The sequence below is a fragment of the Mirounga leonina genome, unplaced genomic scaffold (assembly GCF_011800145.1).
Source record: "Mirounga leonina isolate KUSES-001 unplaced genomic scaffold, KU_Mleo_1.0 Mir_167, whole genome shotgun sequence".
Lineage (NCBI taxonomy): Eukaryota > Metazoa > Chordata > Mammalia > Carnivora > Phocidae > Mirounga > Mirounga leonina.
In genome coordinates, this window is record NW_023270422.1 from 2,589,044 (window position 1) to 2,610,162 (window position 21,119).

The 21,119-nt window shown below is 44.6% G+C and overlaps 1 protein-coding gene across 13 annotated transcripts in view; it reads right to left on the minus strand.

Moving 5' to 3' along the window:
- Nucleotides 1-642: 642 nt before the first annotated feature.
- The window catches only part of LDLRAD4 (low density lipoprotein receptor class A domain containing 4), a 432,267-nt gene continuing 411,790 nt past the window's right edge, over nucleotides 643-21,119 (minus strand). For 12 of the 13 annotated variants that reach the window (XM_035013827.1, XM_035013825.1, XM_035013819.1 and 9 more), the window contains 2 exons: nucleotides 9,163-9,216; nucleotides 643-7,692 (listed from right to left, as the gene is read on the minus strand). In XM_035013827.1, the coding sequence (XP_034869718.1) occupies nucleotides 7,162-7,692; nucleotides 9,163-9,216 (585 nt within the window). In that variant the 3' untranslated portion in view covers nucleotides 643-7,161. The remainder of the gene's footprint in view (nucleotides 7,693-9,162; nucleotides 9,217-21,119) is intronic. The other variant, XM_035013818.1, reaches the window with a different exon arrangement.

Sequence of the window (21,119 nt, forward strand, 5' to 3'; positions counted from 1 at the left end):
AAATCTTGTTCGTGTTTTGGGCTTAGCTGATTTCTGTTTCTCTGTGACAGCCATCCCGAAACTGGGAGACAGCTACACAGCCCTTGGGCACCTCAGCTCAGGTGAAGCCATTCTCAATGGCTCCTCCCATGATGAGATCTGTGGGCAATCCCTGAACATTTCTATGTAGAACCTGGGCTTGAGGAAAGGTTAGCTGGGAAACCATAAAAATAGTGTTTCTTTGAGACTGGATTTTAAAACGCATGTAGTTCCACCCCCCCCACACACATATGTGCTTTGTTTTTGAAAGATTGCAAAAAAGAAAAACAGGACACACATGTATATCACTGATTATTTTTAATGATTTTGTGCTATGGTTTGACCACAGCATTAAGAACAAGCAGAAAAAGCTGATTTCATAACTAACAAACAGCACTTAGAGCAACATCTTTCTTTAAAAGTATTGCAATTACAGACCTTAGGTCTAAGAACTACATCACCATTGCTCAGTTAAAAGAGGCAGATACACAACAGTTGGAAATATTTCTCTGTATATAACTTGGAATTATGTTGAAAAGTAAGCACAAAGGGCTGTTACAGACTTTAATGACTCTGGTTATCAGAGCTCACATGAACTACTGAAAAGTTTGAATACGGTTGTACTTTTTTAGTTGGCTGCTTTATAATAAAAATTAAATGAACTCAATGCTATGAATAGTGTTGTACACATTTAAAAATAGCTTTCCACTAGACAAAGTCAATTACAAAATGTGATCTTTGAAAGCCATGAAATGAAAAATAGCAAGATACCAACAAGCACATTAAGATGAACCAGTACCATTAAGAGTAAAGTATAAGCCTCAGTTAGTTCTGTAGAAAGGAAGCAATGGTGTGGTAACACACTTTAGTACCTCTGAGTCTAGAACATTCTCTGATGACACTCATGCTCAACAGTTCTCCCAAGAGAAGGAACCGGGAGGGTGGGAGTGTTGCTCCTGACAGCAGAGGGCCTTGGCTCCTAATGTCAAACCAGAAACACAAGGAGCCCCTGCAGTTCACAAGGGAAGCAGACGGGGGCTGGACGGGACAGAGCCCCCAGGAGATAGCTATCTTGTCATGCCCTTTCAGAACAGACAGTGCGAGAAGGGCTGACTTTTCATCCTTCAGCAACAAGAGTTGCATTGTAGAGGTCTTCTCAATGTAAGGAGAATCTGTAATAGTCTGCTTTCTGGAGGATAAGGGCATGATTCTCTCGTGATTTTCAAAATCAGAACATATGCCACAGAGCAAATAAAAAACATGGGTTTTATTAGAATTAATATCTTCTGGTGACAGATAGAGTGGAAATATGGATCAGATGGGCAAAATTTCCCTGACTGCCTTTAAGGACAACACTGGAAAGGAGGCACACACCCATGATTCAACCGCGGTTTTGGTAAACACGTGAAAGGCTTTTTCCTTTTTTAGTATTAGGATATTTGAAGATAAATGCAGAGGTCACAACGGACACAACACTGAGCTGAACGGATAGATGCTGCGTAAGAGGTGTGACAGAGCATGCGACTGAAAACGTCGTCCCTAACTGCTGGCAAAACCTAGCTTGTCAAGATCACCACGACACACCAACAGGAACGGATAGAAGATTCTTCACTTGACTGGCTGATAGCTAATTCTCTGTGAATGATAACCCAAAACAAAACAGTTTTTCTAAGAGTGGGGTCTTCTCCTAAGTGGATTTGTTTTTCCTGAGATACTCTTGCCCTACACACGCATTCGTTCATTGGCTCCACAGCTTCAGTTTGTCAAAGAAAAAGGCACAGAGAGACTAGGGACACAGACGGCTGCCAACGCCTCTGTACGGAACAAAGTCCTCTGCTGCTGGCCAATTTACTGAACTTGGACATAATTTCTGCAATTTTAAGAAAGTACGTGCTTCTCCCTGGGGCCTGACATCTCCACTATTCTACAACATGAGATATCTTTTCATAAAGCAAAGGTGAAAAAAACTTTTTTTTTTTTCTGACTCTATCACTGGTCCAACTGAGCCTTACTAAAGAGATGAAAATGAGAAGCATCTAGTGGCAACCAAAAAGCTGTGGGATTCTTTTTAAATTATTTTTTTTAATAAAGGGTTTTCACAGCAAAGATGCAACTCTCAATTGCTATACATATGCTGGTCATAAACAGTGGCTTGCTTGTTCAGACTTCTTTCCCTTGTGTTATAATATTGATATTTAATAGGAAAATAAACTACATAGATTTTTATCTGTATGCATCCATTTGCAAATTTCCTTACAAAAGAGGACAAAGCACATAGGCATTCACAAATTCTATGCCATTTCTGTTAAAATCAGTATCTATACATTATATTACAGTATTAACAATCTTTTGTTCTACCCATTGGGTAGGATATGTGCATAATATATTCAAGTTATATACAGCACCTTACAAATAAAAACATAAGAGAAGACAGACAACTGAAAAAGCACCATTGTAAGTGAGGCACAACAAAGGTGGGGGCAGAGTGTGGTGGTGGGGGGCTCAGTTCCTGGGCCTGCTGAAGTCAGCAGGAGCCCCCGGCATGCAGAGCTCTTTGGAACGCCACGGGCGACGCAACATGCGGGTAGGGCGTTGGCACCCCCACCACACTGCACACAAACAAGCACAGGCCGAGGAAGGAAAGAGGATCAGAGGAAGGCCGCGCTTTCTTGGCAAGGCATTCTGACTCACACACCCCAGCGTCCTGATGGCCTGGAAAGCCGCCGCCGCAAACAACCGTCTAAGCCTGGCAGTGAATCACAAACTCGAGCTATGCAAAAGACACAGTACTTCGGGTGGTAAAATAACCTCGGCTGAAATCTTGGGTCCTGAAGAATGCAGGGTATGGCGAGGCAGGAGTATTTTGCAAGGTCCCCTGGCTGGCCTTGGCAGCTGGTGCCAGTCAAGGGAGCTGCAAAGCTGCTGAGACTAGCTTTTGTGGTCTGGGGCCAAAGCGGTTTCTTCATCTGTGACTTTGGTGGGCACTGGTGGATACCGTGTGGCTCCCACTGAGGAGGGGAGACCTGCCAGCCCGTCACCCAATCATGTCATTTCATTTAGGTTCACAAAGGCCAAGTAATCTGGGTGAGCGTCAGCAGAACGGAGCCCGTGTCGGACCCTTCAGCTAGGATTGGGGGCCCTGGCAGAGAGGGGAGGTGGCCTTGGGGGGGCGTGTCACCATACAAAGGCTTGGTGCCAAGCATGGGCATATGTCTTGTTTTAGCCACAGACAAAACCGCAAAGTTAAAAACCAAGTGTCCTTCCCAATTTCCCTCCCCCTCACCCCCTTTGCACACTGCTGAGCTTTGGAAATCTGAAGAGAAATGAACGGCATACGAGACAACATGCAGTTAACGGTGCCGCTTTACATAGCGAACCTCACACAGGAGCCCCGGCACAGCCAACACCAGATGGAGGCTGCAGGCAGGGAGCACAGGGCTGGGGGAGGCCCCCAGCCCTGCCCCAGAGGACCCCATCAGGACCCTTCTACAGGCACCCCCTAGTCAGAAAAGCAACTGGACAGATGGTGCAGGAGGGCCCTGTCAAGGGGGGCAACTCTGCTTCTGAGGGAAGGCTGTGATTTGACCGGATTCTTCCAGGTCAGTGCAGCTTTCTAGCAGTGCGTGCCATTTGAGCCCTTCTCATTCTTACGAAAGTAGACTAAAGGTGAAGAAGATCAAATGAAGATGTTCAGAAGCCCGAGGCGTGCTCATCTGTGCATGACATTCCTATGCCAGTGTTTCTGAAGGCCTCCCAGCCCCTGTCCTCCCCAAAGAGTTTGAGCTAAAATCAGCAGATACACGTGAAGTCCTCTTCAGGACAAGTCTTTGCAAGTTTTAAATACTCTCTTCAGCTATCTTGAAATTTCTTGTGGGCTGTGTGTCCATGTGCCTATGCAGCGGGAAAGGACAGAAGGCATGCTTGTCAAACTCCTTAACACTAACTTTTGGTCAGGGACACAAAGAATGGAGCAATGTTTACTTAATTATACAGTTTGTTTAGCAAAATCTCATTTGTACTAAGGACTGCTTTGGCAACTGAAGAACACAGACCTCCTGAAAAAGCAAATACACCCCTGAAGACTGTGTTCCTAGAAACAGGATTCAACATGCCTTGGGTTTCCTACTTCTGGAAGTCCGGGGATGGCAGCCGGATGCCCGGGAGCACCAGTTCCCACCCACTGCTCCTTTGAACAATGCAATCCTTTATCCTAACTCTCTACTGAAATAATAAACCTACCACGGATTGCCTACATCACAGGTTCCCAAGCCAGACCCTAGGGTCTCCTAAGCACGTGGGCTTCTTGAACATTGGGCCCCCGTACAAGCTGCCTCCTCACATCACCTCTTGTCCCTCACCCGGCCAGTAATGTGGTGTGAACAGGGCAGCCACACCTTCCAGGAAGCCACGGATCTAAATCACCTTTTCCCCATGTCGAAGGGAATTGACTATTAATTCAATTCATGACCTTAGCTTTCAAACTAATTCATCGCAGAGGTCCAGCCTCAAAGACCATCAAGTCATGGTTTGATAGGTCTGTGTCTTGAAATAACTATTTAACTCCAAGGGCAATTCTCTAGGGTGGCCGAATGGGAGGAACTCCTTTGAAGGACGATTAAAGTTATTTGAATTAAATAATTGCTTTGCCAATTATTGTGGACATCTGCAAAACATTCATGAACTTGCCAAGTGACTAGGGAATTTACCAGTTTCCGACCGTAGCTCATTCCGGTAGCAGGTAGGAAAAGGACTGTGAAACCGTTTTGAGCAAGAGCTATATAAAGCGGGTTCACCACTTTACCAAAATTGCAGGTGAGGTTTGGAATGATGACTAACCTTCTCCTTTTGCATCTGACAGGACACCTAGCCCACCCTGAGCCCCCACCCGTGGGGGGTCCTGACTGGGTCAGGTGCTAACATTCCCCTGCGGGGCCACGTGAGGCTTCATGCCAAGGGGATGCCCAGCTTGCTTAAGTGCAGGCCTGTGACCCAGGCAGCGAGCGGAGCTGTGGGAGGGCCTGGGGCACGGGAGAGGCAGTCTCTGGGTCTGAGTCTGGGCTCCCAGGGATCTGCCCGGTCTTGGAATCCCCAAGGCAGCCCCCGGAACACAAGCCTCCAAACAGGCTCTGAGGCCTGAGTGGCAGCTTCTGCCCCACCTTTTCTCTCTCTCTCTGAAGAGTGACTAGTTCTGTGGAGGTTACTGTGTGAAACGGATGAGTGCAATGGAGATTCTGAGCCTCCAAACAAAACAAAACCCAGCCACCTCCTGACCAAGAGAAGTAGCAGAAAGGAGCAGTGGACAGGACATTCTCCAGCTCTGAGCCCACAGCACCAAGTCACCTCCCTGAGAAACCACCCCAGAGACCCACAGACAGACAGGAACACACGTGTGCCGATTCGGCAGGAAAACTGCAGAGATCAGAGTCACTGAGCCATCATTCCAAATTCACTGTTTTACATGCAGAGACCAAAGGGGACAAGCCCTCCCGAGGCCTGGTGCCGGCCAAACCCACAGGCTACGGCTGTCACACGGGCCAGATGCTGGCTTCCACGTGAGGAAGTTATCTATTCTACAGAAGAGCAAACGCTCGGAAATATCAGGAGTAGTAAAGCGAAGACTAGCAATATTTAAAATTGGCCTTCTAGTTGCATTGAACTACGTGTTGTGCTTTTTATCCTGTGCGCTTCCAGTCGCTCCCTGCCCTGCACTGTTGGGTAACCGTCTGGGGAGCCGAGGACACTCCCCCCGGAGCTGGGGTGGGCTCTGAGCACCGCATCCCTCCAAGAGCGCAGCGCCATGGGCAGTGACGTGCAAGGGCTTGTTCCGGTGCGGGGCACTTCGGCGTGCTCTCATCCGCTCCAGGGGCCTCCTGTGCATGAAGAAGCCTTGCACACCGTGGCCAGGTAGGCCGCCTCGAGGGCCACGGCGGAGAGCCTCCAGAGCCCTGACCAGCCATCCAGGCCTGAACTGAACTACCTAGCTATAAAAGGAGAGAGAAAACGGGGAATACACTGAGAAGTCACATAGTTCAACAGTATTAAAAATAACCACCTTGCATTTTAAACAATTTATTGCATAAAATAATGTATGTATCTGAGTATATTTCATGCTACAGTGGAAAAAAAACCTCTAAATTACTGAAGAAACTGCACCGCGGGAGGATGGGCAGCACTGCATGATACCGGGTACATAAATGCATGTGTTGGGGTCAAAGTTAATCAAATATGCAGCCTAAGACTAGCAGAGTAACTCAACAAGTCAGAAATGCTGGGATTTAGTATTTCCTATCTTCCATCCAAAGTCTCCAAATACTTCAGTGGCGCACTGCTATGTGAAGCAAACTCCTGCAACAGGAATGGCTTCCAGATTTAGGTAAGTTGGTGTATGTGAGGCTACATCCCCAAACATCTTTTCTCGCGTGATTATGGGGAACACTCCAGGTATTCCTCGAGCCTAATAATAATCCACAGGTGAGAAGACAACATACAGAACTTCACATGGAACAGTCCCCTCATATATAAACATTTAGATAGTGCAACTTTTTAAAAACACATCATCACAACACAAATTAACTCCTTGCATTCATCTAACTTCTTCACTTTATACCTTGGCACACAAAACAGGAATTTTGAATCATGTTTTTAAAACAAAATAAAAGTTCCACACCTTGGGAGAAAAAGCAAACTGGCCGATACTTCCCCATGATAATATATAATAATGCATCCTTCTTTATCAATTAGTTATAAAACGGGCCATTCTGGCCTCTTTCTCTGAAAAGTCTCCTTTCATAATTAAATAAATCAAATACCTCTGTGGGTTTTATTTCATGATCTCTTCCAAGCATCCCTTTCTCTGTGTTCCCAAGCCCGCCCTTTGCCAAAACCAGCCCCCACCCCCACCCCGTCCTGACGCCCGTCCCCAGATAAACACTGTTCGCGGTCAGACCGGATGGAAGTTTGTATTATTTCAGTCTAGTCTGCATGCAATTCCCCTGAAAGGAATCAGAAACAAAGACCACGTTTGCACATTTGGTTTTACTTCGTTGTAGCAGGTGAGACGGACCACCACCGTGCCGGAGGTGCGGAGGCGGCGCGGCCCTCCTCCCGGCTCGGCGTCTTCCTCCTCCTGTGCACGTGGGCGGGTCAGACGAGGTTGCCGGGCTTCCTGTCTTTGCCCTGGAGGGGCAGCACTGTGCCCCCCGAGCTGTCCTGCTGAAACGGCAGTCTGCTCGCCCGGTGCGCGCTGCTGTGCTGGTGATGGAAGAAGGAGGCGCCCGGGTAGTGGCCCATCACCTCGCTGTACGTCGGGGGCGGCCCCTCCATCCTCCCGTTACTGCTGCGGGTGCTGGCACTTATGCCCGAGTTGCTGCTCGGCGGACATGGGCCCCCACTGCACACGGAAATGTCTATCAAATCGCTGTCGAATATGGTTCGGTTGGGCGGGGCCCGCACAGATTCTCGGTTGAGTTCCCTCTGCTGTTCAGGGTCCCTGAGCTGCAGGGCGCAGGGCCCCTGGTAAGGAGGCGGCTCCTCCCCGTCAGACAGGGAGATGGTGGGAGGAAGGTCGATCTCGTGCTGCACGTAGGGGTAGGTGGGCTGGAAACGGCTGAACCGGTCCCTCTGGATAAAGGATGGGGCGGTAAACCTGTCCCTGGACCTCGGGGCATACATGATCTGCAAGGGAAGGAGGAGAGGGTTGAAGACATCCGCGACACAAGGACCACGAATGTGATGGTATCAAGAAAGTTCATGCCTGGTCTGTGTCCTCAGCAGTTTGGAGACTTTTTTTTTTTTTTTTTAAGATTTTATTTATTTGACGGAGAGAGATACACAGCGAGAGAGGGAACACAAGCAGGGGGAGTGGGAGAGGGAGAAGCGGGCTTTCTGCCGAGCAGGGAGCCCCATGCGGGGCTGAAGGCAGAGCTGAAGGCAGACGCTTAATGACTGAGCCACCCAAGCGCCCTCAAACAGTCCTCAAAACAGGAAACAACAGGAAAAGTCTATTTCAGGGGGGAAAAAAAAAGTCGTTTTCTTATTCCCTGTGACTTACACCACTCATCTTGCCAAACTACAGGTAATCTCGGATGGTTCAACAGTGGAGACTGTGGTTAACTGGTTTAATGGGAGTTGCGGTGCACACTATGTATACATTTTCTGCTGGTTCCAGTAGAATACAACAGCAATTTCCAGAGTTCAGTAAACAGGGGTGGGGTGGAAGAACGCTGTTCGGGGGGCGCTGCAGTCCTGACCACCTGGTGACAGTTCTGGGCCCCCACCCCTTCACCTGGAGCGGAAGGACCATGCTGCCTGCTCTCTCACCTATGATTCAGAAGAGTAGGGGGGCCCTCAGAGTTTTCATTGTAAATGTAAGTTTAATTGCACACAATGGTACTTGGGGTAGGTACAAGGCACTGGGTCAATTTATGAATTATTTACAGGAGCACGTTGATCTATCAATTACTTAAGAAAATACAGAAAAAGTGAGTTCTTTTTCCTTCTAGGTTCTAGGCTTATCCAGTTGTTTCATTCTGGATAAAAGTTTCCTGTAGTTATTTTTAGTAACTGACATGAAAAATATTTTGTACTCCAAAGTAAATATAATTACAGATTTGTTTTCCCAAAATGAATCCAAGTACTATTCTTCTTACATAATCCTCTCACCTATTCCACCATCCAAATTTCTTCTAGAGGAAAGAGATATATACAGATCTAAAGATATATATCTCCACTAACCTCTCTCACACCATATTTTTAACTTATAGGCAAAAATTATGTTATTTAAAAAAATCATATTATTAAACTTGGAGATGTATTTATAAACTATGCCCACATCTGCCAAGCCTCATTATTAGCAGCTTATGGGACCATGTAAAGATCAGTGATTCTCAACCTGGTTTCTGTAAGGAGCTTCAGACAAGCAGGAATCATCTCTAGGACATTCCAGGGCAAAACTCCTCCCCACCTTTTTAACCCAAAGTTACAGCATACACCTTAAGGGAAATGCATTATTTCTTAATCTATGCTGTAATACACTTAGCCTTTCCACCAGTTTTGCTGCAGTGTTTTTTCCCCTCCTCCCTCCCCTGACATGGGTGCAGCAGCTACCTCCAGCGGCCCACCCCCCACCCCTGCCCAACTCCTTACCTCTGAGGCCCCTGGCCGAGGCCCGGAGCTGCCTGAAGGCCACAGGCGCCCTTCCTGGCAGTGGGAGGACAAGAAACATCACAAGAAAATCATTAGTTTCATACAACAGCACCCAGAATCAAGGGATCACATTCCTCTTTGACAGAAGCAGACCTGTTTAAAACATGGAGTGACAAAGAACTGGTCCTTTTTCACACCTAACATCCAAACAGAGAATCGTGACCACAAGGAAAAGGTAGGAGGTTTTGGTCTCAGCCATAATGGATTTGAAATAGATCTGAAATCAAGTATCTTCCGAACTATACACCTGTGTGCTTGCAATGCATTCAAAATGGCCTCAAAACTGCATTCAAAACTGCATTCAATCACCACCTGGATCTGCGTGGGTCTGGGTGAATCCAAGCTCTTATTCGGAGGCCTGCCCACACAATGGGTGCTAGCAGCATGGGGCGGAGCGCCAGACAACACCCTTCTGAACTGCAACCAGCTTGGACCTAAGCAACACCAGTACTAGAAGGAAAACACTAGCTAGCCACGCTGGTTGGCTTTCAGACCCCAAACTGAGTTTCCAAGAGCCCAAACGCCCTTCGAGTGTCTTGTAGTGAGTTTATTCTTGAGTCTATATATTCATAAGGCACATGTAACTGGACATCTAGTTGTTTAATACCTTTTTCAAAAATGTTTGACCAGACCCACAAGGTGACGAGCAAACAGTAGACGTGATTAAGGGTCATTTCTAACTCTGTAAATTTGTTTACAAGGCATTTCAATATGTCCTCCCTTTTGAACCCAAATTGTTGGCTATTGCCAGCGTCTGTTGGGCTATGTATTAGCTTAAGGCCTGTTACTCTAAGAAAGAGAGTAAGGACAGCTGGGTTGGTGGTGGTGGTGGTGGTGGGGAGAGATGCCTGTTTTTTTGGATTCCTAGGAATATGCATACATGACTTTGTGCCATCACTGAGCCTCCTGAAGTCTAAGAACGCCCACGAGTCAGCCTGCCAGGTAAAATACCCCTACGTCTTTGGACGCGAAGGCCAACCCTGTCTTGCTCCCTTTTGTAGGCCAGAATTCTAATACAAACACTCCCTTCACAGCTAAACAGTGCGCTTGTCCGGTACATACAACCTGTTCCTAAGATACCCGCAGGACATCATGGAATCAGGGGCAAAAATATGAACAGGCCCAGCTGCACTTAGAGGAAGTTGGGGCTTAGGGTCTGACTATGAAATCATGTAATGGGCCGTTTTGGCTCCGGCATGGTGACAGGTGACAGACGGCCCCAAGTCGAATCTAATCAAGCAGCTGCCCTGCACCCACAGGCAGCCACCAGGCCCAGAGCTGCACGGAGCTGGCGCAGCTTCCTCGGGGTCAAAGGGAAACAATCAGTATGCCTCTGGGTGATTGCGCCACTCTCAGATTGAAAACAGCGTGAAAACGAAGCCTTGCATAGCTCTCTGACTTGTAATTCTGCCCCAGCAGCTCTTCGTGTCCGTCACGTGAGCTTGGGGACACTCCTGCGCCTGCACACACTGGCCACCCCTCTGACCCTGGGGACTGGCACCAGGCGACAGCCAGAGCAGGAGGCTGATGCAGAGTGAGCCGCCTAAGGGCCAGAAATAACAGCACCACGCGAGGTGACCCAGAAGTAGGGGCTCGCACATTTTCTGAAAACGGAAATAGCCATCCTCAATGGTTTTACTTCCCTAGAAATGAGCCAAACTGGGACACTGCCTGGAAGAGACCACGCCTTGTGGTCTTGAGCCTCCATTCACCGAAGTCATACCCGCCTTCTGTCGCCAGTTCCACTTGGTGCTTTTTGACCTCTCACCGGGCCTCCTCCAAGCACCGCTGGGGCCACTCTCCTGCCTTCGGCACCACCCTCCCTTCCTGGTATGTGCCACGTGGCCCCAAGCTCGGCGGTGCCTCCAGCTCTGCGTTTGGTAAAATGTGAGGAGGTCCTCAGACCCCGCCTGGGGCACGTCTGCTCTCGCTGCGGGCTCCCTGGGCCACTCCCTCCCACCCCCCTCCTTGCAGGGCCATCCTGGTGGGGATGGATCCACGCCACTGCACCTCCCAGGAGCTCCAGTACCCAGTTACGGGGGCCTCCTGGATTCCGATGGAATCCCAGCACCAAGCTGTTTGCACGGGAGCTCATCAGCTTCTCCCGGAACTTCATATTCCTCTGCCACTGGGGCTCATCCTCTTACCATGCCCCCTCGCCCCACTCTACCTCCCTCATTGCCATGATGAATATTTTATTTATTTATTTATTTATTTATTTATTTATTTATTTATTTATTTTTAAAGATTTTATTTATTTATTTGTCAGAGAGAGAGAGCACAGGCAGGGGGAGAAGCAGGCTCCCCACTGAGCAAGAAGCCCGCACAGGGTTCCATCCCAGGACCCCGGGATCACGACCTGAGCCGAAGGCAGATGCCCAATCGACTGAGCCACCCAGGTGCCCCTCCATCATTAATATTTTAACAACGACATGGCTTATTTAACCATCCACTAACAACTCCCTGCCCCCTGATTCATTCATTTTTACAGGACACTTATTTTTTAGGGCTTTCACCCACACAGTACACAGGAGACCATGAAAACTATAAGATCTACAAGATGCCATGGTGAGAACAGTTAGGGTCAGCAGCCCAGAAAAGCTATCATTCTAGTTCTGTGCTGGTACATGGAGAACTGAGACCCAGAAGATGGCCAGAATTCTAGAAAGGCTGGCTCCCAGCCGATTTGATGGTTAGGGGACCTGCCTCACTCAGGCCCTCATGCCATAAGCTGCAGTGGCCACACCCTGGGGGCTGTCCCATGCCGCCCATCACCAGACTGTCCTCAGGAGCACCAACTCGCACATTGCTGGTGAAGCCTGATGATTCTTGCCCCCCAGGTGAGGTGAAGTCCTTGGACTATGATCTGACCCCATGACCAGTGTCCTCCAAGGGGCCTGTACTATCTTTTCAGAAAGCTGTGGCTAGCTGAACTCAAAGACATGGGCCCTCTTGCCTAGACCCCTGTTTCTTCTTCTCCAAACACTAGTGGTGACATTTTCAGGGAGAAGGGGCTCATCCTACAGCTGGGATTTACTCAAATGGCAATATTTCTGGATCCTCATTATGGAAGCAATTTTTATCTCAACAGAGAAGTCTCCATTGTTCCTGGCTAATGCTTATATTATTACATGGTATTATACTTGGAAGAAGCTGTGAATTAAGATAATACTTAAAATAGTTCATAGAAATTTGAGCAATAGGAATAAAATTTTGCTAATATTTTTATGCAGGCTTAAACAAATTCCTTCCCTTACAGCTGTTTCCTTGTTAGAATACCCACCAAAAGGAAGGGAAGCATTCGTTCATTACTTCATCATATATCTACTGAACACTTCCTGACAAGAGGTCTTGATCCCAACACGTGAGATGCTGTGCATAACCAAATAGCCCCTGTGCCACACCTCCCCATGGGATGGGGGGTTGGGGGAAACAGGGAGTCTGGACAACCCCCCCGAGGTTAAGCTGTCACTCCCCCCTCCCCCTTGTTCTACTCAAGAAAGCATGGAATGTGATTTGTCGTGACATCACTCTAAGGATCACTTTGAATCAATTCTAGTTCATTTTTTTTAAGGTATATTATTCTCAAGTCGCTCATGTTGTATCTATTATTAGTCCCAGTTACTTGAGACACACATTAAAACTGAGGACAACACATGGGGGACTGTCACACCTGATCTAGGATGCTTACGAGAAAGGCATTCAGTTGGGTCCCTCTCTGTATGTGCCCGGCCTTGCATGTATGTTTCTTACTCTTTAGCTTTCTGCCTGGAACAAAGGCTCTGTAACAAGAAAGGTAATGACTGATTATCTGATGACAACTTAATACCACCCGGATGGACGACACAGCTCTTGACACAGAGGCGGATCTGTAAGGGCAAGTGAACTCTTGAGTCGGGAAAGCACTTGGCCAGAATCCTGGCCCTGCCACTCTTCAATCTGTGACTTCAGGCAAGCTTGTTTAGTTTCTTCACGCCTCAGTTTCCTTATTTGTAAAAGAGCTTGTTGTGAGCCTCAATTATAGCAATGTATGTAAATTCCTTAGTCCATGCCTTGCACATATGTATTCAGTAAATGGTAGCTCTTAACATTATACATAATGGCTACCTGCTGTTTTACACAACTAAAGTGGGGACAATTTTCAGTTACGCTTTTAAAATAACAAAGTCATTGAAATTTCCTTATTTGTTTATTTACAAGACTATTTTAAAGGTGGCATTTTGCCTTTTTCAAAAAAACTGTTTCTGAGTCTAGCTGACACACAATGTTACCTGCGTTTCAGGTGTACAGCATAGGGATTCCACATCTCTGTACGTTAGACTTTGCTCACCGAAAGTGTAGTGACCATTTGTCACCAAAGGTGGCATTTTGAGTGGAAAGACTGGAAGCGTCAGAAAGGCTTAAGCAAAGTTGCATTTACCTCCGATTTCTTCAGAACCTTTCTCATAAGGTCGGGAGCTGATTCCTACAAGGGGCCTTACCCATGAGACCCCTCACAGCAAGGTCTTCTCCACAACTTCCCACCACTGGGTTCCAGCAAGACCCCAGGTGCTACATAGAAGAAAGGCCCACTGCTGCATGATGACTCTCTGCGCTCTTCGGTCATTCGCTTAGCTGACAGTAGCCGTCCACTGAGGGGACCACCGGTAAGTACAGACATCAGCCCAGGCTGCCTAGGCCGTGCACCACTCCTTCTGATGTCATGAGGTGAAAGCAGGGAGGCAGTAAACAGAATAAGAGCTTATCACAAGAGCTTATCTCTTAGATCTTCTTTTACTTGCTAAAATGAAATCTTTCCTGTAAATGAGTCCTTCGCCATTTGTCATTCTTCTGCTAATGCAGTCACTGTGGAGCACTCACTCATGTTTGACCATCTCTGAGTCGGGTGATATATTTCTTCTGAATCTGCAAGGCTGTGGGCAGAGCCTGGACTGCGGAAACATGCCAAGAGAGAGGCTTCCCTCATGGCAGTGCCTATCAGCCCAGATCCACAGAAAAGCACCCTGAACCCCTTGGACCGCCCTGGGGGTGCTGGCTGGTCATCAAGAGGTGCTACTGAATCTACGCCTTATGGGAAAAGGGCCACAGGACAGCTCTTAATCTTGCAGGCTTGAAGACAGGTATTTTCAGACTCTTCTATACTTGAGAAGTCGCTTTGTATTTTCCTCCTTCCCAATTGTCAATGAACAGTGAAACTGACAGAAAAATTTCCTGTTAAGTCGAACCTGCTTGACGCTAAAACATCTGCATTAAAGACAAAAATGATCACCTATCTTCCAAATGATTGTCTTTATGATGCCAACAATCAAGATGTGTTATTTGCAGACCTGGAACACAGTGACTGCATTTTTTCCCTTTAAATCTGACCATCTGGTACATTTTAGGGGGTGGGTGGTGAGTGAGAAATCAAAACCAACTTGTCTTCTTGTGGCAAAATGTATATAACACGAAATTTGCCATCTTAATCATTTAAAAGTATGTTCTATGGCATTAAGTACATTTATATTGTTGTGCAACTATCACAACCATCCATCTCCCAGAACCTTTCCATCTTCTCAAATCGAAATGCCGGCCTCATTAACCACTAACTTCCCATTCCTTGCCCCACCGACCTGTTGGCAACCATCATTCTACTCTCTGTCTCTATGAATTTGACTATTCTAGGTACCTCTTATAACTGGAATCATACAACATTTGTCCTTTTGTGGACAGATACAATATTGTATCCTGTTTTCACTTAGCATAATATCTTTAAGGTTCACCAATGTTGTAGTATGTGTCAGTATTCCCTTCCTTTTTAAGGCTAATTTCCATTGTAGATATATGTCACTTTTTGTTTATTCATTCATCCATTGATGCATATTTTGGTTGTTTCCACCTTTTGGCTATTGTGAATAAAGCTGCTATAAACAGGGGTTTATAAATAACTTTGAATTTTTGCTTTTAATTATTTTGGGTCTAAAACCACAAGTGGAATTGCTGGATCATATGGTAATTCTATGGTTAATTTTTTGAGGAACCAACCATACTGTTTTCCTAGCAGCAGTACCATTTTACATTCCCATCAGCAATGCACAGGGTTCCAATTTCTTCACATCTTCACCAACATTCGTTATTTCCTGGGTTTTCCTGATAACAGCCATCCTTTTTTTTTTTATTATTCTTATGTAATCCCCATGCATTACATCATTAGTTTTAGATGTAGTGTTCCATGATTCATTGTTTGTGCATAACACCCAGTGCTCCATACAGAATGTGCCCTCCTCAATACCCATCACCAGGCTAACCCATCCTCCCACCCCCCTCCCCTCTGGAACCCTCAGTTTGTTTTTCAGAGTCCATTGTCTCTCATGGTTCGTCTCCCCCTCCGATTTCCCCCCCTTCATTCTTCCCCTCCTGCTACCTTCTTCTTCTTCTTCTTTTTTTTTTCTTAACATATATTGCATTATTTGTTTCAGAGGCACAGATCTGAGATTCAACAGTCTTGCACAATTCACAGTGCTTACCAGAGCACATACCCTCCCCAGTGTCTATCACCCAGTCACCCCACCCCTCCCACCCCACCCCCCACTCCAGCAACCCTCAGTTTGTTTCCTGCAATTAAGAATTCCTCATATCAGTGAGGTCATATGATACATGTCTTTCTCTGTTTGACTTATTTCGCTCAACATAATACCCTCCAGTTCCATCCATGTCATTGCAAATGGCAAGATCTCCTTCCTTTTGATGGCTGCATAATATTCCATTGTATATATATACCACATCTTCTTTATCCATTCATCTGTCGATGGACATCTTGGCTCTTTCCACAGTTTGGCTATTGTGGACATTGCTACTATAAACATCGGGGTGCATGTACCCTTTTGGATTCCTACTTTTGTATCTTTGGGGTAAATACCCAGTAGGATAACAGCCATCCTAATGGGTGTGTTGTGGTGTCTCATTTTGGTTTTGATTTGTGTATGATTAGTGTATTAAGTCAAGGTTTTCCAGAGAAACAAAACCAATAGGGAATATTGTTATATAACTATATAACTATATAACTATATATATATATAACTATATATACACACACACATACACACAATATACATATATATTTAATACATATAATTTAATTTAATGTATATCCTATTATATATATAATAGGATATATATATAATAGGATATTATAGGAATTGGCTTATATGGTTATAGGGACAGAGAAGTCTCTTCCATATGCAAGATGGAGAACAAGGAAAGCTCGTGGTATAATTCCAGTCTGAGTCTGATGGCCTGAGAAGCTGCGGGTCAGGGGAGGGTGCACAAATATGAGTGTTGGTGTCCAAAGGCCCGAGAACCATGAGTTCTGATATCCAAGGGCAGAAGATGTACCCCCCAGCTCAAGAAGAAAGAGAGAAAATCTACCCTTCCTCCACCTTTTTGTTCTATTCAAGCCCTCCAAGGATTGTATGATGCCAGCTCACACTGGGGAGGGCAGATTTTCTTTTCTCAGTCAGCTGAGTCAGATGTTCATTTCTTCCAGAATTACTCTCATAGATACATCCAAAAATAATGGTCTATTACTTATCTTAGCATTGCTTAGCCCAGTTAAGTCGACACATAAAATTAACCATCACAATTAGTGATACTGAGCTTTTCTCATGTGCTTATTGGCCATTTGTGTATCTTCTCTGGAGAAATGTCTATTCAAGTCCTTTGCCTATTTTTAACTTGGGTTGTCTAGGGGCACCTGGGTGGCTCAGTCATTAAGCATCTGCCTTCGGCTCGGGTCATGATCCCTGGGTGCTGGGATTGAGCCCTGCATCGGGCTCCCTACTCGGCAGGAAGCCTGCTTCTCCCTCTCCCACTCCCCCTGCTTGTGTTCCCTCTCTTGCTGTGTCTCTCTCTGTCAAATAAATAAATAAAATCTTTAAAAAAAAAATTTGGTTGTCTAGTATTTTGTTGTTGAATTGTAGGAGTTCTTAATATATTCTGGCTATTAATCCCTTATCAGATATATGATTTGCAAATATTTTCTCCCATTTTGGGAGTTGCCTTTTCACTCTCTGGACATCTTTTTAATTTCTGAATTCTATTTATCTATTTTTTTCTTTTGTTGCCTGTGCTTTTGGTGTCATATCCAAAAAATCATTGCCAAGCTCAAGTTTATGAAGTTTTTCCCCATTGTTTTCTTTAAGAGTTTTATAACTTTAGCTCTTACGTTTAGGTTTTTGGACCATGCTGAGTTAATTTTTTGTATATGGTATTAGATGATATGGTTCAATGCCATTATTTTGCATGTGGACATCCAGTTTTCCCAACACCATTTTTGCAAACACTGTCCTTTCTCCTTAAATGGTCTTGGCATCCTTGTCAAAAATCACTTGACCATATAGGTGAGAGTTTATTTCTCGGCTCCCTATTCTATTCCATTGGACTCTATGTCTGCCTTTATGCCAGCACCACACTGTTCTGTTACTGTAGCTTTGTAGTAAGTGTTGAAATCAAGAAGTATGAGACTTCCAACTTTGTTATTCCTCTTCAATATTATTTTGGCTACAGTGGGGGCCACTATCTCCCTGGAGATGGCATATGCATTTTAGGATGGACTTTTCTTTTTCTGCAAAAAACCATAATTGGGATTTTCACAGTAATTACACTGAATCTGTAGATTGCATTGGGTAGTATTGACATTTTAGACTATCAAGTCTTCCAATCCATGAACATAAATGTCTTTCCATTTATTTGTGTCTAAATTCTTTCAGCAACGTCATATAGTTTTCAGTGTATACATCTTTCACCTCCTCGGTTAAGTTTCTTCCTAAGTATTTTCTTCTTTTTGATGCTACTTGTAAATTGAACTGATTTCTTAATTTTCTTTTCAGATTGTTCACTGTTAGTGTAAAAAATGCAACTGATTTTTGTATCCTGCAACTTTGATCAATCTGTTTATTAGTTCCAGCAGGTTTTTGTTTGTTTGTTGGAATCTTTACGGTTTTCTATATATAAGATCATGTCATCTCTGAACAGAGATAATTTTAATTTTTCCTTTCTAATTGGAATGCCTTTTATTTCTTCTTCTTGCCAAGTTGCTCTGGCCAAAACTTCCAATAAATACTATGTTGAAATAGAAATGGTAAAAGCATGCATCCTTGTCTTGTTCCTGATCTTAGAGGAAAAGTTTTCAGTCCTTCACCACTGCGTGTGTTAGCTATGGGCTTTTCATAAATGGCCTTTTATTATGTTGAGGTAGTTTCCTTCTATTCTGGATTCTTGAATGTTTTTAATCATGAAAAAGTACTGAATAATTTCAAATTCTTTCTCTGTATCAATGAGATTATCATTTAGTTTTTATGAACATTAATGAATAGTAGATTGATTTTCATATGTAGAACCATCCTTGCATGAGAGAAATAAACCTCATTTGGTCATAGTGTATAATCCTTTTAGTATACTACCGAATTTGGTTTGAAGTATTTTGTTGAGGATTTTTATATCACTATTCAAAGGGATACTGGTTTTCTTTTACTGTTGTGTCTTTGTCTGGGTTGTGGGAAATGCTAGCCTCACAGAATGAGTTAGAAAGTGTTCCCTCTTCAAATTTTTTGGAAGAGTTTGAGAAGGATTGGATTAATTCTTCTTTAAATGTTTGGTAGAATTCACAATGAAGGCATCTGGTCTAGGTTATTTTCTTTGTTGTGAGGTTTTTGAATATTGATTCAATCTCCTTACTACTTACAGATCTATTCAGATTTTCTGTTTCTTCATGAGTCAATCTTAGTACGGTGTGTTTCTAGGAATCTGTCCATTTTGACTTGTTCATAGTACTCTCTTACAATCTTTTTTATTTCTGTATCTTTTGGATCTTCTTCCATCTAAAGTATACAACATTTATAGCATTAAAAGAGAGTAATATATGACCATGATTTACTGGGGCTTCTGCTGTGACCTGCAGCTGAAGCCTTGCATCCCCATGCACTGTAACCATGTGTAAGGCCACTCCCATGCCCTGAATCTTCTCTGTTTTATGCTCTCAGTTCAACTCTCCTTTCCATAGACAGAGGACCACAGGAAGCATATTTGAGGACTGTAAACAACCAGATCTCTGCGAGACTGTAAACACCTAATATGGTGTTTTTCAAACTGTGAGTTGCAGCCTCTTAGAGAACTGGAAAATCGATTTAAATGGGTCACAACCAGCATTCCAAAAAACTGAAACAGAACAGATAATGACTGAGTACATTGTCTGTAAGTATTGTTTTGCAAAACTTCTGCCTTAGTTGTGTAAGTGAGTATTGTGGATTATGATGTAAAATGTGTTTTTTACTGTTCTTCACGGTCAAAAACAATCTGAAGGCCTCTGATCTAAAAGCCAATTATCCCTCATTTTAGATGGGAGAAAGGTGAGCCCAAAGAAGGTACACTGCTCATTGGAAGTGAAAGCCAGTTTGTGGTAAAGCAAGGCTGTTGCTGGATATTTTGTCTTCTACCCTTCAAAGGTACCTCCCAGTGAATAAACGTATTGTATGGCATCAAATATTTGGAACTCTATTTCCTCTCCACCTCAGGATGAGAACTTCAAAGCACAGGTAAAACTCATCTTTGGATATTCAGCAGCACCTTTACCATCTGGTAAAACATATTTTCTTTCATTTCTTCCTTTTCCTCACACAGTCTCTCACCATCCAAATGCTTTAGTATTACTGTCTTTCCACCCTAGATGGCAGTAACAGCTTAGATGCAAAGGCGAGACCTCTAGGTATCAGTGACTGTTTTCTCCAGCACTTCCCCCTTTATTCCTCTTCAGGAATCCACCATCAGACTTACTCTCAAGACTTAAAATGTCCTTCCCAACTCTACTCAATCTAGGGCACATCCCTTAAGAGAAAGACAAATCATCCAAGAAGATCCGTTGGGAGGAAAAGGGAATCCTCTATATTTCCAGAACAATGCAATGGGATCAGGGAAGTCTATAGGCTCTGAGGAGCAAGCAGAAAAGGAACCACGAAGGTGCCTCTCCTGTGCTGGGTGCTGGGGGAGGAGCGAGCAATCAGACCCGGAGACAAACCAGCCTGGGAATTAGAAAGCTCAGGGCAACAGAGAAACGTGGAACTGCATGCTGTCAGCCCAGGCAGGCACAATCACCTCCTCTTTTGTGAGATTAAGCCTAGGGACAGGGCCAGTGCTTTTCCCAAGGTCATAGAGCTGGTAGGGGATTAACACAGAGCCTGAACCCAGCTACCTCCCTTGGCGTCTTTTGATAGCCCTGGAGAGCCTACTCAGCTAGGGCCACAGAATGAGAATAATTTAGAGAACTTTTCTTTCCCCAGAACAAATTTACACCAATTTCTAAGGACTAATGAAAAATAAACAAAACAGGCTTTACCATTAGATTATTAATGCTCCAGGGTCTATCTAAAACATCACTAAAACTTTATTAAAATTTTCATCAATTTTACTTAAAAATCTGATTTTACCATGCTTTTGTCATAATACAAACCATATTTCAACTCAGATGAGTTACCTTGGGAGTCTATAGGTGCTCAGAACATTATTGGACTTGTCTTCATCATCAGTTTATGTGAGCAGAGGATGTTTTTTAATTGCAAAAGTAACATATGAATACATTCTTATAAAAAAAGTTTTAACCCACAAACCAGGTTCTCTTTGTCTACCTCCTCCCATCCCAGCTCTTCCCCAGAGGAAGCCACAGGTTTGCTGTGAGTTTTTCCCCTTTCTCTGCAGCATCGGTTTGTAACTCAGACAACATCAGTCTTAACTAATTGAGCCACATTTGGTTTTGCACCAAACTTGGATCATTTAGCCTGATCAGTCACATCATTTGTAAGATTTAGCTCTAAATGGGTTTTGGCTGGTACCAAAAATCAAATCCATCTTCAGGGAACAAATAAGAA